This window comes from Oncorhynchus kisutch, linkage group LG11 (genome assembly GCF_002021735.2).
Source record: "Oncorhynchus kisutch isolate 150728-3 linkage group LG11, Okis_V2, whole genome shotgun sequence".
NCBI lineage: Eukaryota > Metazoa > Chordata > Actinopteri > Salmoniformes > Salmonidae > Oncorhynchus > Oncorhynchus kisutch.
In genome coordinates, this window is record NC_034184.2 from 62,025,654 (window position 1) to 62,040,739 (window position 15,086).

At 42.8% G+C, this 15,086-nt stretch overlaps 1 protein-coding gene across 1 annotated transcript in view; it reads left to right on the plus strand.

The window, feature by feature from the left end:
- Positions 1-15,086, plus strand: part of LOC109899452 (nuclear receptor-binding protein 2) — a 49,948-nt gene that overhangs the window by 21,391 nt on the left and 13,471 nt on the right. Inside the window, exons 2-9 of the mRNA XM_020494702.2 lie at positions 3,716-3,838; positions 4,602-4,703; positions 4,893-4,982; positions 5,257-5,297; positions 5,645-5,739; positions 6,033-6,056; positions 6,167-6,253; positions 7,088-7,143. Coding sequence (XP_020350291.1) covers positions 3,716-3,838; positions 4,602-4,703; positions 4,893-4,982; positions 5,257-5,297; positions 5,645-5,739; positions 6,033-6,056; positions 6,167-6,253; positions 7,088-7,143 — 618 coding nt within the window. The remainder of the gene's footprint in view (positions 1-3,715; positions 3,839-4,601; positions 4,704-4,892; positions 4,983-5,256; positions 5,298-5,644; positions 5,740-6,032; positions 6,057-6,166; positions 6,254-7,087; positions 7,144-15,086) is intronic.

A 15,086-nucleotide genomic window follows, 5' to 3' on the forward strand; every position in this document is an offset into this window, starting at 1 on the left:
ATTACAAACTATTTTACATTTGTTCAAAGTAAAGAATGTCACTGGAATTGTTAGTTGGAAAACCAGTGAATCGCAGAACAAAAAGAGCGCCAAACTTCCTCTACCTCTCCACCCATTCTTCTATATCTGCATTGCCAGGGCCTTGGGAATCACTGTTCTGTGTGCCACACATCAACAGTCACCTCCGTAGCAAAGGAGCCGAGGCACTTCTTTGATGCGTGCTCTGCTTTGGTCCCAGCCAACCCTCAGAGAGAGAGAAGGCAGAAAACCATGGAAACAGACTCCCTCATGTACATACTCGACTGTACTCCAGCGCCACACAGTGTGGTGTAATGCAGATTTTCTGGCTGCAGCAGTCTCAATGGTCTGTATCAAGTCTACTATTAATGTTAAGTTGACGTAACTCAATGTAGTCGTGCAGTAGGCCTACTCTGATTCGTCATCCGGTATTCAAATTGGTGTAGGAGGAGGCGGAGAGCAAGAGAAACATGGTAGAGTGGGGAGACTGAGTGCTTTGTTATTGTCAGGACCCACACGCTTACATTGTTTCTCCCTCAGACAACGGCACTCTTTCATTTGTTCTCTGCTACAGTGAGACTATAGGTCAGTACAGAGACAAAGGCGCCCACTGCAGGGCCATAGATAGTGACGAGCTGACACATTGTAGAGGGCCTTAACATCCTCCCTTCCACCTCTCCCCTAAGCCTCCCTCCATTATCTCCTCTCGGTCTGACTCACCGCACTAATTCTAGCACCCTGTCTCTAACACACACACACGGAGACAATATGCTGGCCTTGTGCCACGTGTGAATGAGCTTTTACTCCTCCTCATTCTGTGTGTACTGGGGATGGCTCTACTGGTGGGTTGCCCGGGAGTGTATCTGTAATCAGGTTATGTCCAGGGAGGTCTGAGATCAGATCTTTAGTCAACCCGGACTTCGTCCCAAATGGCACTACTATTGACCAGGGCCCATAGCCATATGGTTCGGTCAAAAGTAATGCGCTATAGGGACTAGATTGTCATTTGAGAGGCAGGCCTCACGTAGGGTTTGGAGTGGAGCCGGAGGTGGGCCTCCACAAGCCTATTTATGCCTACTATAATGTATAAATCATAGTCCTGAGACGCGGTCGCCTGTGTCCCGTTGTGACATAGCTCTGCGGGTTGGAGACCAACGTCCGCGGGGGACGCACAGCCCCTGACCTCATATGGACGGTGTGGCCTTGGGGTAACGCCCCGGGTCGGAGGATTGCGGGTAATCTGTGCTGATCACTTGAGCTCAGACAGTCACTCGCCAAGGCTTACCTGTGGCTGACTGTCTGTGGATTCCTGTAGATAGAGGTAGGACCTACTCCTGAACTGCAAGCAATATGAAAATTCATGTTGTTATCGGCATCGTCTTTTTTTGATCAACTTGCGAGTGATCAAGATCTATTTTTTTATCCATACTAACATAACTGAAGGCTGTTTAAAATGTAGCTGACCAGTTTCCTTGTTTATTAGTATCAGGAAATGGACTGGTTACACTTAATGTAAATAAACAAGCATGTAGTTAATCTATCAAACTAAATAGATATTCCAAACAACAGAAAGCCTTTCAGACAGATTTACTGAAATTACCTCTGTTATCTGATAATCTGTCTGATCAGCAAAACATCAATGTAGATGTTTGTGTTGTTTGGATGTGAACCCACCGACCTCTTCCCCACGCTTAACCCACCTCCCTTCGGCAGCCAATCACAGGCTGTTTACTAGTTTCACCCTACCATGACTGAGCACCCAACACCTCCACCCCACCAAACACTCCGGGAGCCAAGTCCAGCACAGGGGCCTAACTGTTTCGTAACACCCAGAGAAAATATACAACAGCACCCAAACATGAGTCCCTGTGTAGCCCCAGTAGACATGCTTTAGCTGGGAATTCCCAGCCAGCCCTGGCTCTCCATTAGGGTCACTATGTCAGAGCATTGTGTTCCTACTTCCTGCCCTGTATTGCCCCATAATCAGTTTATCATACCTCACTGAGTAGGAGTAGAACAAAGAGAGAGAGAGATCTCCCCACTGCAGCCCCCTCTCGATTAGGCCTCTCCGTACTTCAAGTAGGAGAGTATTGGAACCTCGCAGCTGGTTGTGTTGTGGACAAAGCCAACAGTGTTTACAATAATATTTTAACTATGAAATGGATAGGGTGTGTACAGTACACCTCAGATAATGGTTTGCTCTAGCCAGGGACATAACCGTGATACTAAAAGCGCATTGTGTGGTCACACTGTGTTGCAACCTCACTTGGGCCAAAGCGGCCTGGTAGGATACCAATGTGTCAGGCCGCTGTCATCTGGGCTGTATATTTATGGCAGTTGATTGGGTGTCGGCTTGTTGATTAACCGTGGTGAAAGAAGCCATTTTTAGTCCATTTAGAACTGTGAGCTTCTTCATTTCGTGATTGGCGCCTATGAAAATGTCTAATGCGCTACTACTATGTAATTACTATTTAACAATACGTTAATAGTTCATTCAATCATAACTCTACTGCTTATGAACACTTAACTAGTAACTTTAATACAGGACACCCAAAACGAAATAGCATGCTACACCAGATGTGTAGCTGTATGTGATGGTGTCATAGTAACGGATGTTCTTTCTACTGCTCGGAATTCTTCAGTCTCTGCGGGATGCCCACCAGTATCTGTAACGAACTGGTTTGACCACTACCTATGTTATTTGCCTCTTTGGTGTTATCTGTCCATCAGGGGAAAAATATTGGGATAAGTTAGCGTGTGTGTGTTTTAGCTCAGGCTTTGAGATGTAGTGTGTGACTGACTGTTCTTTGGTTGTTTTCTGGGTTGAGCAGTCATCTCAGTGCTGTGTCAATGCGTACTCCCTGCTAATCTGAGGGTGGAATGAATGGGAGCCCAGGGCCTGTCTGTCTCTCTCAGCTCTGCCAGACTCTGGAACACAGACGCAAACAGTGCTGCCGCTGTTTCCGCTCCGAGTCAGTCTGGCCTTTTCCCTGACTCAGTGTCCTCATAAGTCTGGTAGCAGCACATGCTCCCGGCAGCCGGCTCCCCTCCCCCTCCACCTCTCACACACATTTCCATCCCTCACTCTCTGCCTCTGTCTTTATCTCATCCTCTGGCTCACCCTCTCCCAATCCCTCACTCCCAATTTCTCTTGCTCTCCATCGCTCATCTCCCAATCCCCTACTCCCAATCTCTGCCTTTTGCTCTCTGTCCCACCCACCCCCCCCCCTTGTCTCGCTCTTTCATTAATCCATCTCTTCACTCCGACAGAATCTCTGATCCTCACCCCCTTGTCTTTTTACATCATCCAGACACAGATGGTCAGGGCATAAGGTTTTTAGTAGTCTGACGTTATCAGTGCTTTTTTTTACATAAGATCCATACCTGTCCATTTAATGAATGAAAACCGGTCTCCATTGAGGTTTTGAAATCGGGATCTATAGCTTTTCAAAATAGATAGATCTCCTGTGAGGTTTTGAAATCGGGATCTATAGCTTTTCAAAATAGATAGATCTCCTGTGAGGTTTTGCGGCCATACAGAGCTGATTCGGAAACATCTAAATTATTCATGATAGCGGCTACATGTAGTAAATTGTGTCTGCAACAACACACATGCCATATTTATGGTTGTTCCTCTTCAGTTATAGCATCTGCGGTGCTTGAGGGATCTCTCATGTGTGTTTGTCTCCCCCTGCAGATCAGTCAAGGTAATGTCCCCGGTGTTGAGAGTGCGTCGCTGGCCATGGACACAGAGGAGGGAGTCGAGGTGGTGTGGAATGAGGTGCTTTTCAATGACAGGAAGGTCTTCAAGGCACAGGAGGTACGGCAAAGTTAGACAGGGGGATGTCACAAATAGCACCCTACTCCCTATATAGTGCACTACTTTTGACCAGGTCAAAAGCTGACAAGGTACAAATCTGTCGTTCTGCCCCTGAACAGGCAGTTAACCCACTGTTCCTAGGCCGTCATTGACTGACTTGCCTAGTTAAATAAAGGTTAATAAAAAAGTAGTGCACTACACTGAGTATACAAAACATTAAGAACACTGTCTTTCCATCACATAGACTGACCAGGTGTATCCCGGTGAAAGCTATGATCCCTTATTGATGTCACTTGTTACTTCAATCAGTGTAGATGAAGGATAGGAGACAGGTTAAAGAAGGATTTTAAAGCCTTGATACAATTGAGACATGGATTGTGTATGTTTGCCATTCAGGGTATGGTAGTAGGTGCCAGTCGCACCCGGTGTGTGTCAAGAACTGCAATGCTGCTGGGTTTTTCACGCTCAACTGTTTCCCGCGTGTATCAAGAATGGTCCATCACCCAAAGGGGGTGCACCTCAATATTAGGAAGATGTTCCTAATGTTTGGTATACTCAGTGTATATAGGGAATAGGGTGCCATTTGGGATGCAGACAGAGTTTCTATTGTCACTGGCTGTATGTTCATTTCGATGTACTTCCATTCTCCAGAGCGAGCACACAAATGGAAGTACAAGTCAATGGTTTAAAAGTGCATATTTTGGCGAACCATCTGTGCTACTCGTAAGTACTCAAACCTCTCCCCACTCCATCTCTTTTTCAGGAGAAGATTAAAGAGATGTTTGAGAACCTGATGCAGGTTGAGCACCCAAACATAGTCAAATTCCATAAGTACTGGCTGGACATGAAAGAGAGCCGAGCTCGGGTAAGTCTGCTATCTTGATCAATCTCTATGGTCTGTCATTCTCACTCATTCTCTTAGGAAATGTCTCTCTCTTTATCTCTGAAACCCGAATCTATTGGTTTGGTCTGCACACTGACAGTATCTCTGAACTGGGATCGATTGCTTTGGTCTGCACCCTGATAGTATCTCTTTCTGCTATCTGCTGGACAGGTCATCTTTATCACAGAGTACATGTCCTCAGGCAGCCTCAAGCAGTTTCTCAAGAAAACCAAGAAAAACCATAAGACCATGAACGTCAAGGTCAGTGTCTTTCTCCTATATGGGACACTTCTGACTGTGACACGAGTCAGTGAGTTACACGTTTTGAAACAGTTAAAACAACAACTGCATGAACACTATATTTCCACTAAAAACACACATTTTCTTTGTACATTCCAAAATGTTTTGCTACCTTGTACTGAACCCTTCCCTGGTCAGATGTTAGGGGATTATACTTAAGTCGTTTTCTATCCGTCGCAAACTTCAATCATATCCCACTTTTTAAGTGTCTGCAGTTCACTCTTATGTATTCCAGGCTTGGAAGCGATGGTGTACCCAAATTCTCTCTGCCCTCAGGTAAGACCAATAACATTCTCGTCCCCACTATTATTTTCAGTGGCAGTGTAAACTATTACTCTAGGACTGGGGATCTCATGTCGTGGAGAGCTAATGGGTGTGCAGGCTTTTGTTCCAGCCCAGCAGTAACACATCTGATTAATATAATAATAATAATAATAATAATATGCCATTTAGCAGACACCTTTAGCCAAAGTGACTTACAGTCATGCGTGCATATTTTACTTTACATATGGTTGGTCCCGGGATTCTACTAATCATGGTCCAGTAGTTTTCCTGGGGGTCAAGAGTTGAAATTGGAGACCCAAAGTGTCCAGTCATTTGATTGCCATGTTATTTACCACCAGTTACCTGCACTCCTGTGAACCGCCCATTATCCATGGCAACCTGACCTGTGACACCATCTTTATCCAACACAATGGCCTCATCAAGATTGGCTCAGGTCTGACACAGTAAAGGCTTTCGACCTAACCTAACCCTAACATATACCTAACCCTAACCATAACCTAACCCTAACATATACCTAACCCTGTCGTAGCATGGCCTTTAGGAACAACTCAGTTGTTACTTGACAGCTTTATCTGAATAAATGGTAGTAATAACCGTGAGCATTGCATACTAGCAAACTCCTATACATTGTGTGTAATACAATTACCCGAAGGTATATTGTCATTGTTGTTGTCGTTCTATGCCACTGAAGTTAATACTGGATACTCTGCTCTTTTCTATCCACAGTATGGCACCGGCTGTTTGTGAATGGTAAGAACCATATAACGTGCTGCATATCTTATTCACAGTGAATGTCACAATATTCTGTGTGGTCTGGTGTCTGGGTTAAAAAATGGTATCTGTCTATCTTGCCCTCCTAGTGTTTCCGGAGGCCAGTGTTCATGGTAAAGTCCGCCCCAACCGAGACGAACAGAGGAACCTGCACTTCTTCTCTCCTGAATATGGCTGTGAGTGTTTTACTGAGCCTTCCTCTATTTCTATATCTATTATGTCTGGGCCCGTATTCATAAAGCATCTCAGAGTAGGGGTGCTGTTCTAGGATCAGGTCCTTTTTATTCATGTAATCTTATTCATTATGATCTAAGAGGCTAAACTGATCCCAGACGCTTGAATGAATATGGGCCTTTCTTGCGTTTATGGGTTGCCAGTTTCACTATAGATGCGGGAAAAGAGGTAATTGGAACTCCAAAACAATAGAAATGCCATGGAAACGTGTTGGGGAAAGATCCCAAATCTCCTCATTGCCCCCCAGCAAAATAAGCCTACATTGAAGCTATTGTATATAGTTAAGCCTACATTTAGGCTATTTCACACTATGTTGAGGTGAAAATCTGTGTATAATGCCTGTATGGATGTCAATCCCAATACATGTTCATGTCATCGTCATCAATCAACTGCATTACAGGTAAATAAAGACATTGACTACCACCACCGATTTCTGCATGCTAGCAATGCTAACAGCTAATACGAACGGGAGTTAGCATTTAGCAAACAACTTCTAAATGTTATGCAGCGAAAACAGCCCAATATATCCAAATCGGACTTTAGTAACCCCATTGTGGTGGACCTGTTACAATACATCAATCATGACGGATTTGACGAATATCCACTTTCTTCGATCAGATTTGTTGAATGTGCGCTAATAGCTAATACAGCGTCCTTCTATCCCCCATGGTCTGTATTCCATTGACCTCTTTACCGCATCTATGGAATTTCTCAACATGCTGTGACTAGACAGTCATTATCTTACATATTGATTCCAACTGTTCTCTTATGTCTAGTGGCTGAGGATGACTATGCTATTGACATCTTCTCCTTCGGGATCTGTGCTCTGGAGGTGAGAATCCACCTGCCATGGTTTATAAATGTATTATGAACCTTATGTGTTGCATTTAGGGCTGTTGCGGTGACCGTATTACCGCCACACATGCAGTCATGAGTCATGACCAAAGTAAAATTCCACGTGACCGTTGAGTTACGGTAATCTCCTTTTATGCACTCTGGACTAGGGCTGTTGCGGTCACAAAATAACTTAGAATTCCGTGGATTTATGTTATATTAGGAAGAATACAATTGAACAAAGCTGAATAAAATTGAATGGATATTTTTTCCAAACGATTTGAGGGAGTGCGCACATGCGGCTATTTTGTGTCGAGCGGTTCAAAAATAAATGTAACTTTAGTTGTTTTACAAACGTTGGGCTATATGTTTTGAGTTTTAATACATTGTAAGGCTGCACGATGCGACTCCAAGTTGCTTGAAAGGCATGAGCACTGCTTTCTTTTTTTGTGCAGGCTGTACACACTATCAGCCTCTCATTCACAATTTGACAAGCACTTGATAATGCCTCGAATTTCACGGTGGCATCCCCTTTGTGTGGCCATAATGCACACTAAAAAAATCCATGCCCGAAGCACCTCTCACTCACATAACTCCATAACGTGATTGGGTCTTTCTCACAGGCTACAAGTGAAGACCGACATATTGGGGATGCAACTGTGTGCGTCCTTATCCAATTCTGAGGTGCATATTGAAGATATTGGAAGAACTGTCCACATTTACTTTTCATCTGCCAAAAAGATGAGTAGGTCTAACGAACAGCAAAAGCATGTCAATCTACCATCCTCCATAGTACAAAAGTTGACCTATTCTGTGCGAGAAATAAATATTCCAAACATAGTCTGGGACAGTTGTAGGATGCAATAGATCCCAAATTAATAAAACTACTAGCATCCCCCCCAAAAACATTATTAAGCAATGTGGCTGACACAACAGATGAAAACGTTTAGCTTAAAATGTTGATAAACTATTAGGCTATTTCTTCACATTATAAGCGCAGCAATGCACACATGGCAGTAGGTTATAAGCAAGAATGTTCCATTAGCGGAAAAACACCATTATCAAAAATTGCCGCAAATGTGATTTTGCAAGTAATGATTTTATTAAAAAGGTGCATTTTTATACTGACAATTATCTTCCCCAAACTTGAAACTCACACGCTCCTTATGTATGCCAGTTAGGCTGTAAACCCCTTGTAAAGCGGATTATTGTGCTTCATTTTAAGAAGTTATTTGGCCAATTTAGTTGTGACACAAACCTTATCAAAATATAGGCTAGGCTACATTGGCTAGGCTACATGAGGTGTGCGACTATGATTTGAAAAAGTCACAAAAAAATGCATTGTTTCTTGAGATTTTTGATTACATTTGCATTGATGTCAGAGTGATTAGAGGGACAATAGAGTGCTCAGTACCAGGCAGTTAGCAAGTTTGGTAGGCTGCTAATGACTATCAGCAGCATCAGAGCTTGGAGAAGCCTAACTACTGTGACTAAACAGTAGAATTTGACTGCCTTCATGACTAGTGACCCCCAGTGTGGCTGTAATACGGTCACCGCAACAGCCCTACTCGTACATGCGTTGGCAGTACCCAACTCACTAACTACCCTAATGGCCTGGTACTCAGGGCTCTATTATCTCTCAAACCACTCTGACATCAATAGAAATCCAATCGAAAAGCACATCAAACACTTATCATCAAAACAATAAAATGCTTTTAAAACTCACCTCACTGTGATTGATCAATTTGAAGAAAGAAGTTCAACAACAGCTTGAAATGTTGTTTCAAAGCCTAACATAACTAAATGGGCAGCGCTTTCTAAGGTGATAATTAATTCAAAACCCCCATACACATATTAGAGCATACGCATAGGCCTTTGAGCCCAAGCTCGGAAACCGAAAAGAAAAACTTAAATTAAAATAATGATTGTGCCGTTATACTATACATAGCCTGCCGCACACTACGCATGGGAGACAAACGTTTAAAAAAAACGGACTTAAGATGTCTTTGGTACATCATTGGTCTAGTATATGCTCCAAAATTTAAACAAATTATAGTAATCACCTTTGAGTGTGGACTGTATTATTATGCATACTGGATGGACTAGTTACCTTATGCTACGTTCCAAACATTCTGTTCATGAGTCTGGGAGAGAACGAATAGGCCTAGGCGATGCTGTTGGTTCATCAATTGTGCAGGGCGGCTAAGCCTACAATTATAGTGAATTTGTATTCGAATTTGAATAGCCTACACTGTAAAAATAGAAAGACTGAATGAAACCATGAAAAAGGGTGCATCTAACCTGAGAACTTGTGTTTGGAGGGTGTTTGAATATAAACCCAATAAAAATGTTACGATACACAGAAAGGGTTTTAAAACATAGAAGTACTCTGAAACACCCAAATTGGTTCTTCAATCTGAATATTGGTGTTTTTAAGTGTTGTGAAAGCAAAACACCTTTTGGGGTATTCAGTACATGTAAAAGGCAACATCAAAACACACAAAATATTATTTTGCAGACTGTGTCTCTCATACAATCAAATTGTTAAGAAATGCAATTGGTTTATAGCCTAAATATTGATTGATGATAAGGGCCTATGGAGAATATTTTCTTGTAAAATTACACCTTCATTTTGTCATAGCTTTATTTATACAAATTAGAAACAGGGGGAGACAGAGAATGAGTGAAAGTGGGACAGGCGGAAGCAGGAATTAAACCCCCGACTCACACTCAACCACACAGCAAAAAACATTTCTGGGGTGAATTGAAATTGATAAAAGAAACAACCAACATGTACTTAATAGTTGTTTCAATGATTTGTTAATTTCATTTTACCAAAACATTTAAGAATAAATCCAATTTAATATGTTTCTCAAAATGTAAGGATCTTTCGTAAGAATAACCAAAGAGAGAGAGACAATTGAGTGACTTAATTCATTGGAAGTATTTGGTTTTAAGCTCCTTACACTTCCCATCTTGCTCTGATTTTGGAGGATTGTGGGTAATTATTTATTTTTTGACTATAATAATTTTACACAATGTTGTATGCATTTTTTAAGAAACAAAAGTATACTTCTATATTAGTATTAAGAAGCTTGTTGTGCTACGAGGTGCAATGGATCATGATGAACGGATATCTAAACCATCAGGGAAAAGGACGTTCATTGATGAAATGACCCATTCCCACATTTCTAACTTTTAATATAGAGGCAAATGCAGTATCCTGCAATACTCGCTGTTGTTATGTTCTAAATGAACATAGTAAAACTCACTGATGATTAGTAAAGCTTAAACCAAGTTTATTCGCCCATTGGGTCGATCAGACAAAATACATTCACACCAGCACTGATATTTAACCCTTTCTCCTATGTTGAGTCTCCTCCTACACATCTGAACAGCCAATGCATCTCTGTTGCTAGACAGAACCGTAGTGATACCTGTTCTTCCTTACTTCATCTGACCTGATAACGAGTCCGCGGGAGCTGCTGACTTCTTCCAGTTCAACTTTCTCCTGATAGCACAAGACTTGAAAAGCAACGAGAAACACAAAACATAACAGTATTAACAAGGTGGTAAGCTATGCATAATTATATATGCAAAGAAACCCAGAGTCTGATAACATGACAATTCCCACTCTCTCTTTGCCTGACTCTATGCCTCCAGGATACTTTTCTGCTAGATTCCACAAAAAGGAAGGCCCTGGAGAACCTCCGCTTTCACCCAGTCTTCACCTTTCTGGCCACAGGCTCCGAGAGGTGTTCCCAAGCCATGTCATTTTCACTTTGTTCCCCATCTTCTTCCTCCATTGCCACCTGATAGACACGTCACCTGATAGGCATGTCACCTGATAGGCAAGTGCGCAGCCCTAATCAACGCTACATCCTCTTGAGGTAACTCAGCACTGTATATGCTTTCACACCAATGCCTTCAGAATGTTGTCCGGTGTACAATTACCCCAACATCTATCCTTTTATATGATGCATTAACCAATAAAGCAACTATCCCATGCCCAACTATGGCGGTTAAAGTAGCTCCCAGACCCAACCCATCTGTATGTATACAGTGGAATCTAGTCTTTCTCTCTCTTTAGCTCCGCTTCCTCTGTCATGGCATCTTCAAGCTCACCCTATTATGCAGCTGGACCTCACTTCACGTGAGAAGTGTGAATCCAACAGCGAGAGACAAGACTATCTTTACCGCTGAAGGTGCTGTAAGGAGTACTGTGTGTGGACCAGACCAACGTTGTCCCAACACCCCCGCCTGGTGTATAATCATGTACACTCAATCTCCAGAATTCAGCCCGTGCCCTCGGTTATCTCCTGCTCTTCATGTGCAGCGTTCACCCGGGAATATACACACTGCAACGAATGGGTCATGTCCTGACAACAGGACAACATAGACTCTCCTCTTATGGCCAGATCACTAATTTGTGACATGTGAATAACAGCCCCCAGTACTCGCATCGGTCTCCCAGCTACCAGCTACCAAGCCATGTGGCATGAGTCCTCATATAACGATATCCCTACAATGCTACTAAAGTAACCCCTGCTACTACTGACACTGCCAATGATGCATATCTCAAACTCCCTCATTTGCGCCGTATTTAAGTTCCATGCTGTTACGTTAGCCTCCTTTAATTACTGTCCCTACAGCGACTGTCGGGAGAATAACTACTGCATGGAATCTGTCAAGTGTTTGCTGGATATTGTAAATGGGGAAGAGATGAAGGGTGTTGGAAGAATATCCAACCTAACAAAACTCTGAGTCACAGGTTTCTTGAAGGTTGACAATAGTGTCTGAAATTCCAGCACTATCTCTGCTACTCTCACCATGATCTGGGTATGTGTAACGTTCAGTTTAACTTCATAATAGTCCCTATATTGTGCACAGTTAGCTCGTAGGAGAGGGAGACAGCTATGTCCTGTAACAATATACATAATCTCTGGGAATGATATCACTCACCACAACCTTAATTTATGAGCCCCCACAGATCTCGACCCATGCCACATTCCATCCCACTTAACAGCCTTATGTAAACATTCTGTCTCAAACGCAGGCCTCATGTATACCTCCCCTCCTGCTACTGTAACGTCTGCTTCCAGTTCACACTCTCAAACACGTAAATCTCCAGAACGCAGCTCACTCTCCAGATCCCAATTACCTGAATTCGGATCACCTGTTCACACACCTGTATGTCACCTGTATGTCATTTACACACTCTATTTAGTTCAGTTCTTTGCACCCCATCAGTGTGAGGTATTGTTTGTTTTGATACACATTTCTAGTCGGAGCGTTTTTTCCCATATTAGTCCTCCTGTGTATCATAGCTTTGGCCACCCTCACTAACTACGCCTTTTTGCCTATTCCCTGCCTGTACTTTTGCCTATCGGATTTCCTGTCATCAACCTCTTGCCTGATTTCCCGGACCACGTTACTAGCCTTTTCCCTGCCTGTACTGTTGCGTTTTTGGACCACCTGTGTATGACCTTCTGCCTGCCCCTGGACCCAGGTACTTGCCCCCTCCTGTGGTCCTATACAAATAAACACCTGATGTGCCCTGCGCTTGAAACCAGCTCTCTGTCTCCCATCGTATTCATTACAGCTACAGATACATTTGCACATATATCATTCCATCTTACCCATAACACAATAGTCACTACTCCTAATGCAATTAGGAGGTAGTAGTTTTGGAATTGTTAGGTTAGATTACTCGTTGGTTATTACTGCATTGTCGGAACTAGAAGCACAAGCATTCCGCTACACTCACATTAACATCTGCTAACCATGTGTATGTGACAAATACATTTGATTAGATTTGAATTCTAAAGTTATAAACATTCTAAAACATTCTCAACTCAATTAGTCAATATACATCAGTCCCTCCTCTGGAACAATGATCACTCTCATGTTCCACGAAACCTAAAAACATATAGACTTAAACAGGGAAAAGAGAAAATACATGTTTAATAATTTCACACCACCCTTGATGAAACTAGGACTGGGGACAGAACCGTCCATCCGTTACGTTCCATGCCCATGTGATGCTGGTCTCCATGCCTGTCTTCTTCATTTTCATCCTTGGGTGTTAACGCAAGACACAGACTATGAGCCTTGTATGCAATGAATTGTACCGTATCATCCAGCAATCTATACGTATTGATGCGATTTCACATAAAAATTCTGATGACATGGTAAAAATGAAAAAACGTAACGATTGACCCAAGCTAGCCTCCAGTGAGTTCTCTAATAACCTCCCTGTCGGAGGACACTTAAAGATAAGGTTTCTAGAGCCTTTCTAGGCCCAATAAATTTGATCAGTGCACCCACCCCTCACAGTTTGAGAGCAACTCTCTCTCGCTGTATCCAAATCATAACTAAAATATTTTCTAAATTATCCAACCCAAATTTAGAATGACAGTCCTTAGTGCTTTACTTTGAGTCTATCACTCAAATTCAAGCTTCTCAACCTAGCACACATCATCACGGTTAGAATGTACATTTATAATAAACGGGATCTTTTATTGCCCGGTAATAACTCTTCTCATTACAACTCTCCTTTGTCCTTATTTTACTGTCGCGAGTGGCATAATGAAATTGTTCGCAGTGTGTAGAACTTCCTCAATCAAATCAAATTGTATTTGTCCCATGTGCCGAATACAACAGTTGTAGACCTTACAGTGAAATTCTTACTTACAAGCCCCTAACCAAAAATGCAGTTTCAAAAATACGAATAAGAATAAGAAATAAAAGTAACAAGTAAAATAACAATATCGAGACTATATACAGGTGTACCGGCCAGTCGAGGTGATTGAGGTAATATGTACATGTAAGTAGAGTTATTAAAGTGGCTATGCATAGATAATAACAGAGAGTAGCAGTGTCGTAAAAGGGGGGGGCAAATAGTCTGAGAGGCCATTTGATTAGATGTTCAGTAGTCTTATGGCTTTGGAGTAGAAGCTGTTTAGAAGCCTCTTGTACCTAGACTTGGCCCTCAGGTACCGCTTGCCGTGCGGTAGCAGAGAGAACAGTCAATGACTAGGATGGCCGGGGTTGCTGACAATTATTAGGGCCTTCCTTTGACACCACCTGGTATAGAAGTCCTGGATGGCAGGAAGCTTGGCCCCAGTGATGTACTGGGCCGAACGCACTACCCTCTGTAGTGCCTTGCGGTCAGAGGCCAAGCAGTTGCCATACCAGGCAGTGATGCAACCAGTCAGGATGCTCTCGATGGTGCAGCTGTAGAACCTTTTGAGGATCTGAGGACCCATGCCAAATCTTTTCAATACCACCCCCCTTTTCCCGGCACTTCCTTATAGTGTTACGATTCATCTTCCCAACGGCACATATGAAACTCTTGCCTGTTACATTTGATAGCACTTGATAATGTCCCGATTTCAATATAAAGTCATCCGTTTTCCCACGTACACGAGTCTCTCACCTGAGCCGCTACCACCATTCTGTCTGGTCCATTTCTCCCACCAGTACACCAGGAGCATGAGAAAAGTTTGAATGTTATCTCTCTCTATATGCGCAGTCTCAGGACTCATGGCGCATTCCTGCCGCCCGTACCCAGGTTGATGGCTCGGACTCAGATAGGAGTGTTACAAGTCAATGTCACATAGAACGCCTTAGTCGCTTTTTCTTCAGCCGCTTAGGGAGGTTCACACACACTGTTTGTGGTCAAATTATTCCTACCATGTATTAAGACACCCTCTGACGTCACCTTCCATGATAACCTCAAGAGAGGACAGATCAGACGATATAAAATGTAAATCTATTTCATAAGAAAACGACACAAAATGTCTCATGGGATTAAACCCCCCCCCCAAGGTTTTCTGAGTTGCAAGGAGTGTTTGGCCAGATCATTTTTATTTGTTACCTCTTTAGAATCCATCTCCCTGGCATTTCGCCGAGATTCTTCAACCCAAAATACTTTTTCCT